Source organism: Neovison vison, chromosome 14, assembly GCF_020171115.1.
Source record: "Neovison vison isolate M4711 chromosome 14, ASM_NN_V1, whole genome shotgun sequence".
Classification (NCBI taxonomy): Eukaryota; Metazoa; Chordata; class Mammalia; order Carnivora; family Mustelidae; genus Neogale; species Neogale vison.
The window spans coordinates 28,118,187-28,131,203 of NC_058104.1; the positions used below are offsets into that span (position 1 = coordinate 28,118,187).

The 13,017-nt window shown below is 50.1% G+C and overlaps 1 protein-coding gene across 2 annotated transcripts in view; it reads right to left on the reverse strand.

Annotated features, from left to right (window-relative positions):
- ABCC6 (ATP binding cassette subfamily C member 6) overlaps positions 1-12,289 on the reverse strand; it is a 45,637-nt gene extending 33,348 nt beyond the window's left edge. Inside the window, exons 1-7 of one of the 2 annotated variants that reach the window (XM_044233082.1) lie at positions 12,178-12,289; positions 10,928-11,110; positions 9,157-9,282; positions 8,892-9,020; positions 7,073-7,198; positions 5,857-5,918; positions 2,967-3,098 (exon numbers count right to left, since the gene is read on the reverse strand). In XM_044233082.1, the coding sequence (XP_044089017.1) occupies positions 2,967-3,098; positions 5,857-5,918; positions 7,073-7,198; positions 8,892-9,020; positions 9,157-9,282; positions 10,928-11,110; positions 12,178-12,213 (794 nt within the window). In that variant the 5' untranslated portion in view covers positions 12,214-12,289. Of the gene's footprint in view, positions 1-2,966; positions 3,099-5,856; positions 5,919-7,072; positions 7,199-7,569; positions 7,696-8,891; positions 9,021-9,156; positions 9,283-10,927; positions 11,111-12,177 lie in introns of those variants that run through there. The other variant, XM_044233083.1, reaches the window with a different exon arrangement.
- Positions 12,290-13,017: the final 728 nt, after the last annotated feature.

Consider the following 13,017-nt stretch of genomic DNA (forward strand, 5'->3'; position numbering starts at 1 on the left):
ACATTTTTAGAAAGAAGAGAAAAAAAAAAAACTGATCTTGGTGAGTGCTGGTGGCCAGACCTTCTCTAAGCCAAGGCCTTGCCCCTTGACCCATGGGCCCAGCTTCTTGTTTGGTTTGGTGTCTCTGAAGGGTCTGTCACTGAGCTGGGCATGGCCTGCTGTTCATAAACATTTTGGCATTTGGGTCTCCAATGCCAAAAAGATGTCACCTTCTTGTCACCTGGCCAGCCCTCCCCAACAGCCCATCGTTTAGTTCACTGCCTCCAAAGCCACACCAACTCCCTCCTACACTCATCTTTATGAATTTGTCTTGTTAGAATTCCAGGAGTGTAGACTTTGCTTGTATTTTGCCCTCGTTTGGCTCCTGAATGCAGTAGGTGCTCAATAAATAATTGCCAAATGAATGGGGAAAAAATCGACGTGTGACGGGTGCCAAGGGCCTGATAAGAGCCTGGTGCAAGTTGGAAAGCTGTGTGGAAGGCAGGCGGGCAGGCAACCTGGTTTGGTGACAGAACCTGCCTGGGAGCCAGGAACCCAAGATTCAAGTGCCTGCTTGGTCCCCCTCCCCTCTGAGCCTCAGTGTTTCCATCTGTCAAATGGGGTAGGCCAGGAGAGGACTGTGAAGGCCTCTTTCCAGGAGCATATTTCACTCCGTTCTGCTCTGGCTGCTCGCCCCAGAATTCTGAATCTCTGTGTTCAACCGGCAGGCTCTGTAGTTGGGCTCCTCCTTCCCAGTGGGACTCACGTTCCATCAGGGGAGGTCTCTAGAATGGCGTCTGGCCTTGGTCTCTGGACTGAAGGCCATTTAGTGCAGGGTTTGCACATGACCACTGGGAGAGACAGGGGGTGTGAGAGAGCAGTCAGGGTCCAAGTTGGGGGAACAAAAAGGGCGGGGTGCGGACTGTGGCAAAGCAAAGACATGTCCCCTGTCCACTGGGACAGCTGCTATCAAGATCCACTCCCCTGTTGCCATGATGGGATGTGACCTGGCAATGCCAGTCTCCTTTACTTTCTCATTTAAAAAAAAATGTATTTATCTATTTTAGAGAGTGACTACAAGGGGGGAGGGGCAGAGGGCAAGGAAGAGAGAGGAACTTGAGCAGACACCCCACTGAACACAGAGCCCAACACGGGGCTCGATCTCACAACCCTGAGATCATGACCTGAGCCAAAATCAAGAGTCAGACACTTAACTGACTGAGCCACCCAGGCGTCCCCTGCCAGTCTACTTTAAAAGAGACCAGAATTCCAGATTTTTTACATGTAGTCTCCAATGTTTTAAATGTCGGCAACTTAAAAAAGGAAACAAAAAGCCCCAAATAACAACAGTAAACACAACGTGGACTCGAACATACCCTTGTGAAACCCATCTGGTTGGCAAGTGGCGGGTCCCTGACCTTGCAGGATGACCTCCTCTCCCTCCCCCCAGAACTGCAAAATACTTTAGAAAAAGAACCAAAGTTCTCTCCATGTGGAATCTGTGCCAAAAATAACTGAGTTGGATCTCAGTTGGCCAGGCCTTCCTGTCTTTCTGTCAGTTGCTGTGGATTCTTAAACTGTTATAGAGAATGTTTCTATCCCTACATTATATGTTTATTAAAAAAAAAAAGAAAAAGAATGTTTCTATCCCAAGCTCTCATGCCCCTGGGGAGGCATGGGAGAGAGTGGGCAAGACCTCCAGTGCCCTTTTGAATGAATTCTGCCACTTAAAATCTTGCATGAATGGAGGAGCAGGACACCAAGCTAAGCCTGGAGAATGAGTTGCTGTTTTGATTTGCTCATATCATTTACCCCTTTTGTGGAATCACACTCACCCTACTGAGGCTGTGAAGGGACCACCAAGTATGGGGGGCCCGCCCTCTCACTATGGGATTGGTCCCTATTTGGCATATGATTCAAGCCAGCCAATCAGAGGCCTTGCTTAGCATTTTCTACATGGATGCTCAGAGAGACACTCATTTTGTGGGAGTTGCTACACCAGCAGGATATGAGACAGGCAGAGGTACAGACAACAGCTGAGCTGAGAAAGAGAGAAGTGGAGAGAAAGAATTTGGACATTATGCAAGTCCCTGGATCCAGCCACACCTGAGGCCAGACTACCTCTCAGCTATGTGAGCCAATAGACAGTCTCTCTCTCCCTTTCCCTAATTTGGAGGATTCAGCTATCTACAACAACTGCCCCAAATCCTAGAGTACACAAGAAAACCCCATAACTCTTCCTACAGAGCTAAGTCACTTTGTTCTGTCCCCTGAAACACCAAGGTCAGGTCATTTGTCCTAGGTCATCAACTACACAAAGGCAAGACTTCATTTAACCCATGTTTAATGAATCCTATTTGCCTGCTCTTTTCTGTAGGTCAAAGATTCTCAGACTGGGTTCCTCAGAGTCAGAGGGGACCACAGAAGTTTCTAGAGATGCCACAGATGGCAGGAGAGAGGCAGAGTGGACAGGACTAGAAAGAGCTTGAAATCCTCTGGATAATGGATACTCTTTGAGCTTCTACCATTTTTGAGGTATCGCTAAATTCTTTTCCAAAATCTTTTTTTCCCCTCCCCCATGGGCAATGAGCCAGAACCTAATGGGATGCCCACTGAACAGGTAAGAAAATCAAGGACCAGGAAACCAACCCCTCAGATTAAGTAGTAAGTAGATGTGTGCCTTATGGACCACCACCCAGCTTTCCACTCCCCCACTCACTGCCCCTGCCTGATTCCTGCCTACCACCCCCCCATTTAAGCTTCCTTCTGGGGGCCCCAAGGAACACCCAATGTGGCCTTAGGGAGCCTGCACAGCCCTCTGGGAGGAAACATCCCTTGACCCTGGTCCATTAATGCTTAGTGAGATCACAGGCAGGCACGGAACTATGGCGGTGGAGCCCAGAGTGGGATCCGGGGTTGTATTTGGGGCCAAATGATTAACTTTGTTGACCAGGTATGGGCCACACTCTCATTTTTCATGCACTTACCGCTGGGCCACACTGCGGTTCCTTGTCCATTCCCTTTCAAGCTGGGAAACAAGTTCTTCTGAGGAGTTTTCTCGGCTAAGTGACCAGAGGTCTTCTGGTCCCAGTGTCCTCCTGTAACCCCTCCAGACCAGCCTGTGAAAGAAGGTCACCAGAGCAAGCTCCCATTGCCATTCCCCCGGCAGGGTCCTGACATGGTAGCTGTGTGACCCTCCTCTGTGCCTCTGCTAGCCTCTCAGGAAAACGAAAGCAGTTAGCTGAACCACACCTAACGTTTGTGGGCACTTTCCAGTTTACAAAAATCATTTCATTAAATCTCATGTGATGACTACTGACCCATTTTACAGATGAGGGAAAAAAATAGAGGCTCAGAGAGATCAAGTGTCTTAACCAAGGAGCGATCTGCGTGGCAAGGGAAATAAACCTCCCTAGGGGTCAGAAGCCCAGAGTTGGACACCTGAACTCTACCCTAGCTTTCCCCATGATACACACCTTTCCTGAGCTCTTCTTTATAACGCTGGCTGCAATTATGATTTACTTTGTTGGTCTGATCATTTACTGAGTGTCTTTCTCCTCCACAGGAGGGTAAGCTCCAAGGGGACAAGGTGTATTTACCTTTATCCTCCTCTTCTATAACCTCACTGACCAACATAGGGCAAAAGATTTGCCAAATGAAGCCACTCACCAGCTCTGTGACCTTGGGCAAGTCACTTCCCATTAGCAGACCTCAGTTTTCTCACTTGAAAATGAGAGCGTTTCCCAGCACTTAAGCCTAGGACATGAGATGATTGTAGGTGGCCCATTGTTGGAGGAGGGCACGGAGAGGACGTGACCTCTGGTTCTCCCATAAGCTGAACCTGGGCAATCGGAGCCTCCTTACCCCTCCCCCGTCCTTGGAATGTATGTTGTGCCCACTCTCTAGTTGCAAGGATGCAGCCTCGAGAGAGCGCTATGTCGTCGAGACTGTCTGGACGGTACATGTGACTGAACCGCAGTGAACCCTCCACATGAACTAAGATTCTGGCCTGCAGGTGTGGAGATCCACTCATCTTGTGGCCGCCCGGGGCCAAGCCTGGTAAGTTCCCTCACTCATTAAAGCTGCCGCCTACCAGTAGGAATGGCTTGCCTCTTTCTTTGGTATCTCCTGGTGTGGGGGCCAGTTTGCGAACCAACACACATACACAAGAAATTAATTATTATAGACTTCTCTAGAGGGAGTGTTGCTTACTTCTCGGGTCTCCGTGATCTTTCTGCCATAACACCAAGGCGAAGGTCTTGTTTGGTGCTGGTCCTTAGCTCCCCATCTGAGACTTTCCAAATTCCTTTTTATGGGGCACTTGGGTGGCTCAGTGGGTTAAAGCCTCTGCTTTCGGCTCAGGTCAAGATCCCAGGGTCCTGGGATCGAGCCGCACATCAGGCTCTCTGCTAGGCAGGTAGCCTGCTTCCTTTCCTTTCTCTCTGCCACTCTCTCTGCCTGCTTGGGATCTCTCTCTCTCTCTCTCGGTCAAATAAATAAATAAAATCTTTAAAAAAATTCCTTTCTATTTCTTTCTTTCTTTTTTTAGAGAGTGCAGAGCAGAGGGAGGAGAGAGAATCTTAAGCAGGCTCCAGGCCCAGCATAGAGCCCAATGGAGGGCTCGATCTCACAACCCTGAGATTATGACCTGAGCCGAAATCAAGAGTTGGACACTTAACCGACTGAGCCACTCAGGCGCCCCTCTGAGTTCCTTTTTTTTTATTGAACCCAGGGCAAACTCAGGAAATCTAGTGCTTACCTAGAAGTTATTAACCTGGCTTGGTTTTCACTGGCATTTTTTGGGAAGGAGATCTACATGGCAAGCGATTCAGGAGATTTTTTTCCAACATGCAGTGATAGAAAGTTTCCTTTTAAAAAAGATTATGAAAGTCAAAAAAGTGTGTTGATTTCAAGAAAAAAGACTTTAAGAGAGGAAAATACTACTCCAGTAAGGCAAAAAGCTTGAAGAATGGTCCATAAATGCCATGTTTGGGAGACAGAGGGCTAGGTCCTCTCTAGAGCTGGTTAGCAAGTCTGTATGCACTTCCCACCCATTCCTCCCCCACTACAGCATCCTAATTCTTTGTGTATTTACCAGCTACTTTGTACGATACTCGTTAAGGACTAGAGGCTATGCTAAGTGCCTCACAAGATTTATTTCTCTTAATCCAAAAACCCTCCAAGGTAGATGCCATTATTATCCTTGTTTTATAGGCATAGGGACTGAGACACAGAGTGGTTAAGTAGCTTGCCCAGGGTCACACAGCCAGGAAGTGGTGGGGCTAGGATTCAAATCTAGGTGCTACCAAGATCTGACTGAAGTGTGGCCAAGAGGGGACCCAGCAGGTGGGCACACCCTCAGAGCCTGGCACACTGGCCCTGGAGAAACATCTGTCTTCTCCACCAGCCTGGGAGCCTCTGGGGAGTAAAGATGTGGTCTTTTACCTCTTCAGCCCTGGTGCTCCACACATAGTAGGTGTTTCACACATAGTAGGTGCTTCTTAGATGTTGGCGGAAGGCATGAAGCTGAGTAATTGATATGATTTTGTTGAGCACCTGCTGTGTACCAGCAGAAAGCAATTTACATGTAATGAGGGTAGAGTTGTTCCCTTTTTACAGAGGGGCAAACTGAGACTCTGATTGTTTGCCATATGGGCTAGCTCAGAGCGAAAGCCAGGACTCAAACCCAGACCTCACCCCAGTGGGGGAATGGGAATGGGATGTGATATTGGGCATGTTGAAATCTGACAGGGAAGCACTGAGGCTGGGAGGAAGAGAGGCTGGCTGGCTTCTCCAGGGGAGGAAATGTCTCCGGGGAGAGCTGGGATGACAAATAAGGAGAGCAAATGCAGGTCCCTTTCCTGCTACTGTACTTACCCAGAAACCCACCAGAACATGACCCTGGAGGGGAAGGAAGCGTCAGCCTCTGGACATGGATTCTGTAAAGACAAGAGATGGGGTGGAGGAAGGACTCGATCTCACGTTCCATGGAGGTCGTAAGGCAAGGGAACCAAGGTCAGGAAGACAGGATGAATGGACAGTGATCTTGGTACCAATTGCTCAATGGCATGCCCTGTTTATCTGTCAGAGGTGGATGCCAGTGTGCTTGGAGGTTCCTAGCAGGCAAGGCAAAAAGGGACTATGCCACAAGTCTGACAGCATCCACGAGAACTAACAGCTATCAATACGGAGACCAAGAAGTTCTCATGGCAGGAGCATGCATGACAGAGACATCAACATCCTCGACAATATGCCTTGGGGCATATGGCGAGAAGGTGCAGAGGTCCTGAGATCTTGCCAGCTGCTCCAGAAAATTCTCATGCATCTATACCCTTCACTGATAGGACACAAGACTGCCTATTTCACCATATGTTTGCTATCACAGCTCATTATCAATTTTTTATTTTTTGCTTCCATTCTCATGGAGCAAAGAAGCTCTACCCTAGTTTTCACTTGATTAATCACATAGCTGAGCATTTTTAAAAAAAATTTTTTAGGTTATTGAGGTGATCTCTTCCTCAGAGAATTCCTGATTTCACAGGCTAGCTCAGGGCTCCCCAGTGCCAAGAATTCAACCTCTGGGGTTCTTCCTCCAGTCATAATTTCACACATGTTTGTAGAATTATGTGGTGAATGTCTGATTCCTCAACCTGGCTGTTAGCTGCCTGAGGACGGGAACTACATCTGCTTGTTCACCCTCACTCCTCAGCCCCTAGCTGGGGCACAGAGCAGGGACTGGCCAGCTGCAGCCTCCAGCCCAGATCCTGGCACACTGTCTGTCTCTGCAAATAAAGTTTTATTGGAACGTCCACGTTCCTTTGACGTACTGTACTCTCCCCACTGCAACAGCAGAGCCGAAGTTGTCACAGAAACCATATGGCCCACAAGGCCTAAAATATTGTCTGTCTTGCTCTGATCAGAAAAACTGGCCAACCCTTGGCATAGAGTAGATGTACAATACACATTGTGCTGAATGAAACATTATTAAAGGCTTGTGCTCTAGGCTACCTCCCTTCTGTCCCATGGGGAGAACCCAAGACCAGAACAGGAAGAGGGACAAAGGAGGCCCCGGGTTGGAGGCATGGCAACTTACTGGCTGCTGGGGGTCTTCAGGGAAGAAGGGGGGTTGATCGACAAGGCAGGACAGCACAAACTGGGCCGCCACCAGCGACAAGCACAGATAGGTTGACAGGTGGTAGAAGGGGTCGCTCCGGAAGCCCTGTGAGAGAGAGAGCGGAAATCCCACTGAGTCTGGCATGCCGAAGTCCACAGCCTGAGGCCTGTGAAGAGCACAGGCTGGGCAGGGTACCTGTGAGGGAAGAGAAGGTCAAGGTCAAGTGGGGGTTTCTGAGATGAAGAGCAGTGCCCTGACAGGGAGTCAGAGCCACAGGGTTTGAGAGCCAGGGCCCCCCACCTTCCCGGTGTCCCGATGGATGAACACCTGACTTATACGCATTCTGGTTGTACAAATGGTACACAGGGGTTTCTCCTTAGCCGGGTAATAACTGGTTGCAGCCCCTGGAGTGTGAGTTCTCCTTTCTCCTTGTGCCACCAAGGAAAGCCTTTCTCCACAGCAGTCCCCATCCTTACCTCTCCCATTCTGTTTCCTCATGGCCGGTGTTGTCCGATTTAAGAAGGGAACTGGTTTTGCAGCGCCTGGGTAGCTCAATCGGTTGAGTGTTTGACTCTTGATTTTGGCTCGGGTCATGATCTCCGGGTCGTGAGCTGGAGCCCCACACTGGGCTCTGTGCTCAGTGGGGAGTCTGCTTGAGATTCTCTCTCTCCCTCCCTGCTCCTTCCCCTTCTCATGCTCCCTTTCTGTCTCTAAAATAAATCTAAGTTTTTTTTTAAAAAGTCGATGGGAACTGGTTTTATTGAGCTTTTATTTTCTCTGCCTGGTGCCAGTGCAGGAGTCTTTTTCTTTTTCTTTCTTTCTTTCTTTTTTTTTTTTTTTTAAAGTAGGCTACATTTCCCTTTGCAGATAAAATGATGCATGGTGTCCCTTTACGCGGAAATGCGACTTCCCAGGACAGGTAACAGAAGTACAGGTGGGTATGCAGAATGAGTTTGTATCTGTAGATGAGAGCATGGGTAAAGATAAGAGAGAACGAGGGGAAATGTGCACACACGGACAGAGCGTGCATCGGTGTGTTTTGGAGAAGGTCACAGGAGGGGGGCAACCCAGGCTCCTTACTGCTTCCCCTTTCCTGGGAATGTACACTCCACCCACTCTTCCCACACTAGGAGCCTTTCCAAGAACACAACTTTGAGAGAGTAACACGTCCTGGAGACCATGTGGATGCAGATGTGACTGAACCCCACTAAGGCCTCCGTAAACTTTGAAGGTTCTGGAAGGTGGGTGCAGAGATCTACCTGTCTTGGGGCACCTGAGATAAGCCTCATAAGTCCTCCTGCTTACTAACACTGCCCTGCACTGTCTTGAGGGCCCTGCCTCTTCCTTCATCTCTCCTTGCCCTCTGTATATGTGGCCACTTGCAGATTTCACCGGGGAAGTTCCTGCAGTTGTGAACCGACAGTGTGGTTGTGCCCAGGGTTGGGGGGAGGGGGCACTGGGTGGATGTGTGAATGGATGTCCAGTGTGGGAACGGCTGTGTGCAGGGGTAGGTGTCCCAGTCTGTGGTTGTACGATATGCGAAGCGGGGCATAAAAAGGTGTGTGTCAGGGCACTGAGAGCAAACTCTGTGACACGCATGGGTCAGGCAGTGGGAATTTGTGTCCGTGGAAAATGTTTGGGAAGATGGGGGCATCTGTACTTCGCTGGAGTTTAAGAGTTTAAACAACTGTGGTGTGTGTTTCTCTGTGACAAGAAGTCACGTGTGCAAAGGGGAGGAGGGAAGATGGGACCCAAGGCTTGAAACTGCCCTATTGGTTCCCCCGGGGCCTCCACTTACCCCTCGCAAGGTCAGCTGAGCGGCACTGGTAGCCGGCAGGAGAAAACAGAGCAGCCAGTATCCAAACAGCACACCGGATGCCCGGACCCCCTTCTTCCTCTCCATGTGGATCAGGAACATGGCGAAGCTCTGGACAGGAGAGTTGGGATGGGCCCCTGAAGGTGGGGAGGGAGAAAGGGAGCCCCGCTCTGCCCCATCCCCTCCACCGGGGCGGGGGGGAAAGCCACTGCCAGAAGCAAGACCCACAAGCCTGGGTCATCCTTACCATCGTGGTGAGCCACACGGTGGGATGAATGAGGAATTCTGGGGCCTGGGGCGTTCCCCGCTGGATTCTCCAAAGAGCCACAGACACGCTGGAGGTGCAGAGGATTATGAGGGCGAGCCCAAGCACCTGGGAAACAGGCTTAGGTAAGGCTGTTGGGCGAAAAGACAGGTGATGATGGCCAACTGGACAGGGACCCTGTGCCCAATTGAACAGTGGTTCTGGATGGGGCACCTGTTCAGGTTCCAGTGTTATGATTTAACAGTGCCACTGTGAAGGATGCTAAGAAAAAGCATTAAGGGATGTTGCAAATGGACCTTGACCTGTCAGTGTCCTATAAATAATAAGCCACAGGGGTCTGAGCCAGCCCAGTATTTCCTAAAAGACAGGGATGGGGTGGGGGTGTGCCAAGGGTTTGCAGGAGGGATGCTGTAGTATGACAAAGTGGCAGAAACGACATTCATTCCACAGGTGAAAAAGTTCCACTCGCTTCACTGAGTCCCTTTTGAACCCTCCAGTGAAATCAGAGAAACTTTCGGTTGGGACTGGTAGGTCTCTAGACCCTTCTCTAAGTTGCGGTGGTGTCTCTTTCGAAGGAGAGAAAGTGACAGGGTGCACGCAGGCGAGAGAGAAGTCGGGACCTGGGCGCATTGGAGAAGCTATGGCGAGCACCTCAGTTAGTCCAAAGCAGGGCTCCAACGACTACCAGCAGGTTGAGTTTGACAGGCCGCCTGTTTTTGTATCACCTGTGAGCTAAGAATGGTTTCAACATGTTTCCTTCTTTCCTTTTCCATTTTAAGTAAGCTCCGTGCCCAGCGTGGAGCCCAATGCGGAGCTTGTACTCGTGACCCTGAGATCAAGACCTGAGCTGAGATCAAGAGTCAGATGCTTAAGCCAGTGGGCCACCCAGGCGCCACCCAGGTTTTGACATTTTTCCATCAGTAAACAAAACTCAAAAAATTTATGTGAAAGTTATCTGAAATTCAAATTTCAGTGACTATCGATAAAATGTTACTTGAAACACAGTCACATCTATGTATTCACTGTTGTCTGTGGCTGCTTTCCTGCTGCAGAATCCTTGGGGCAGAGACCATGTGACCCTCAAAGCCTCAAATAGATACTATCTGGCCCTTTAAGGAAGAGTGTGCAACCACTTGGTAGGTCAGCAATGGGAGAAAAACTAACAAGGTGTTAAGGGGATAAATGAACTTTGAAGGACATTCTTACAGAAGTTTGGGGAAGGGGGCAGATGAGCAGAAAGGCTTACATATGGAATGACAGTGTTTTTGTAGCATGGGAAAACAAGTATGTAACAATTTTAAGAGCTGGCTTTTAGGACTGCGAGTGGAGAAGCATGAAAATCCATGCATGCCTCTTAAAGAACTTAAAAAGTTCATCCCAGCGCGATCCTAAAATTACCCCGTGGATCCCAGGAGGAGACACGGCACTGTTTGGGGGATTGTCAGGTGTCCATAAACAGGCGAGGAACCCACGAGGGGCCAGATGGGTGTGTTTGCAGACATGGGGATTTTATTATCACGAAATCTTTGTGGGGCGGACCTTGTTTCTCAAGGTCCTTGTTTCTCAAGGCTACTCCGTAGCCTCTGGAGTATTGCTCTGTTTGATGAATAGGTCCCCTTCTTGTCCCCACACTGTGTATGTTCCTTGGAAAGGAGGAATGTCCACTTCAGGGGTCTCAGCTCGGTTCCAGCCTGCTCCCCCCATCCACCTCCCAACACTTGTCTGCTTACAGGCTCCCAGAGGCAGCAGTTACCAGTTTGGCCTTGAAGAGCAGGGACATCCGGAGGTAGCCTTGGCCATGGCGGTGGAGGTACAGGAGATAGATGGGGCCAAGGACCCACAGGTACATAGGGGGCACCCAGACCCCTGCCGTTTTCAGGAAGCACACGTTCAGTAGGTGGAGAGCAGTGGGCTCAGGTTCTGTCCCATTCCAGACCTGAGGGAACACCAGGGCCACCCTTGTGATGGTACAACGCAGGGGTTCCAAACTCACCTGATTAGGGGGCAAGGCAACCTTTTGGACTCCCCCTCCCTTTTTAAAAAGATTTTCTTTATGTGTTTGACACAGAGAGAGACCACAAGCAGGCAGAGCAACAGGCTGAGGCAGAGAGAGAAGCAGGCTCCCCGCTGAGCAGAAAGCCTGATCTGGGTCTCGATCCCAGGAGCCCGGAATCATGATTTGAGCCCAAGGCAGCCAACTGAGTACCCAGGCACTCCAGTCTTTTGGACTCCTAACATTGACATGAGAATGGACCAAGCACCCTTTGGAGTACCTCGACATTCTCAACTCCTTTAATGCTAATATCATCAACCCTAAGAAGCAGAGGCAATTATCACTGCGCTTTTGCACAGAAGGAAGCAGAAGCCCAGAAAGTAAATAGCTGGGGTGATTGTCATCCAGATGGAAAGCGGAGGTGCGGGTTATCTTTCTTAACTGCTCCCCATTTCCCCACTGGCCAACACTGGGACTTTCAACCTCCCTGTGCCTCAGTTTCCTCCCCTGAAAAGGAGAGTGGTGGTGTGAAGAGAGTCTACCTCTAAGGGTTGCCTTAAATGGGTTAATACCAGTAAAGCACATAGTAGGACGTTGGGCACAAAGTAAGCCCTCAGTTAACATCAGTCATTAATCCTGCCTTACCTATCGGGCCCCTGAAATCCTGGGATTTGGCGACTCTTGCTCCCACCCCCTGAACGTCACTCCCCAGAGTCCTTTGCTAAGAACCTGGATGAAAGAGAAAGCCAGCGGGGGGGGGGGGGGTCCAGAAGCTTTTATGCAAATAGAGGTCAAAGCCCGCTGGCAGCTGGGAAGTCTGGAGGCCCCATTAGCGGTGCTGGGGTCTGGGGGTGGGGTGCAGGACCTGTTAAAGAGGTCGCTCTCCCCTGCTGTTCCTTTGGCTGGGAATTTGGTGGTCTCTCCCCTCCCCAGTATCGCCGCCTTAGAGAGCTGTCGGAGAGATCTACCAAGCCCGGAAAAGGAGACTGGGGCAGCAGGGGGACACTTACATCCTGTCCCACACAGGGCTCTGCAGACGGGGCCATCGCGCGTTCCCCAGCGCCCGTCTGTCTGTGCGCCCGGCGGTCGGCCCGTCGGTCCCCGGGCAGCCGCCTTGGCCAAGCTCCGGGTCCTGAAAGGGGCGGGGACTGGCAGGCTCTTCGGAGATTTGAGCTCCGGGACTGCCAAGCCCAGGGCAAGGTCCCGCCGCGCAGGAGGGGTGGGGCGTGAAGGGGTGGGAGAAGGCGATTGGAGGGGGCGCTTTGGGTGGCCCGAGAGAGCACCGGGGGAGGGGATTCCAGAGACCCGAAAGTGCGGTGGCATCCCCGTAAAACCCTCCAGCCCCGCAACAAGTGGGATGAACACTGTCTGTTTGTAGGGTGGTGGCAAGATTTTCAGATCACGAGTAAAGAGTTTAGCGCAGTGTGCAGCACACAGTAAATGCTCACAAGAACTAGCGATTATTAGCATTGGTGGTGTATTTCATGCCTAGGCTACTAAGCAGGGGATCACAGTGCCATACCAGAAATATGATGTGGAAGGATGGTTGCTACATCCTAAATAAGAAAAAAGAAAGAAAGAAAGAAATTGTTATACGAAATAGGCTATGATATTTTTGCCAAAAAAAAAAAAAAGTAGAAAAGTATATGCTTAGGTTGGGGAAAGTGGGTAAAGAAGTCAAATCTTTGCCTTCCTCTCCTGGGTCTTAAAAGCAAGGTGTGTGCTCCCAGCCAGTAGCTCTTTTTGGAAAATCCTCTATGTAGCATACATGCATAGATGAAAAATGGAAATGCGCGCAGCCGTGATCATGGGAATCCTAATTTTCTCTTCTTTTTCCTTTCCTATTCTGA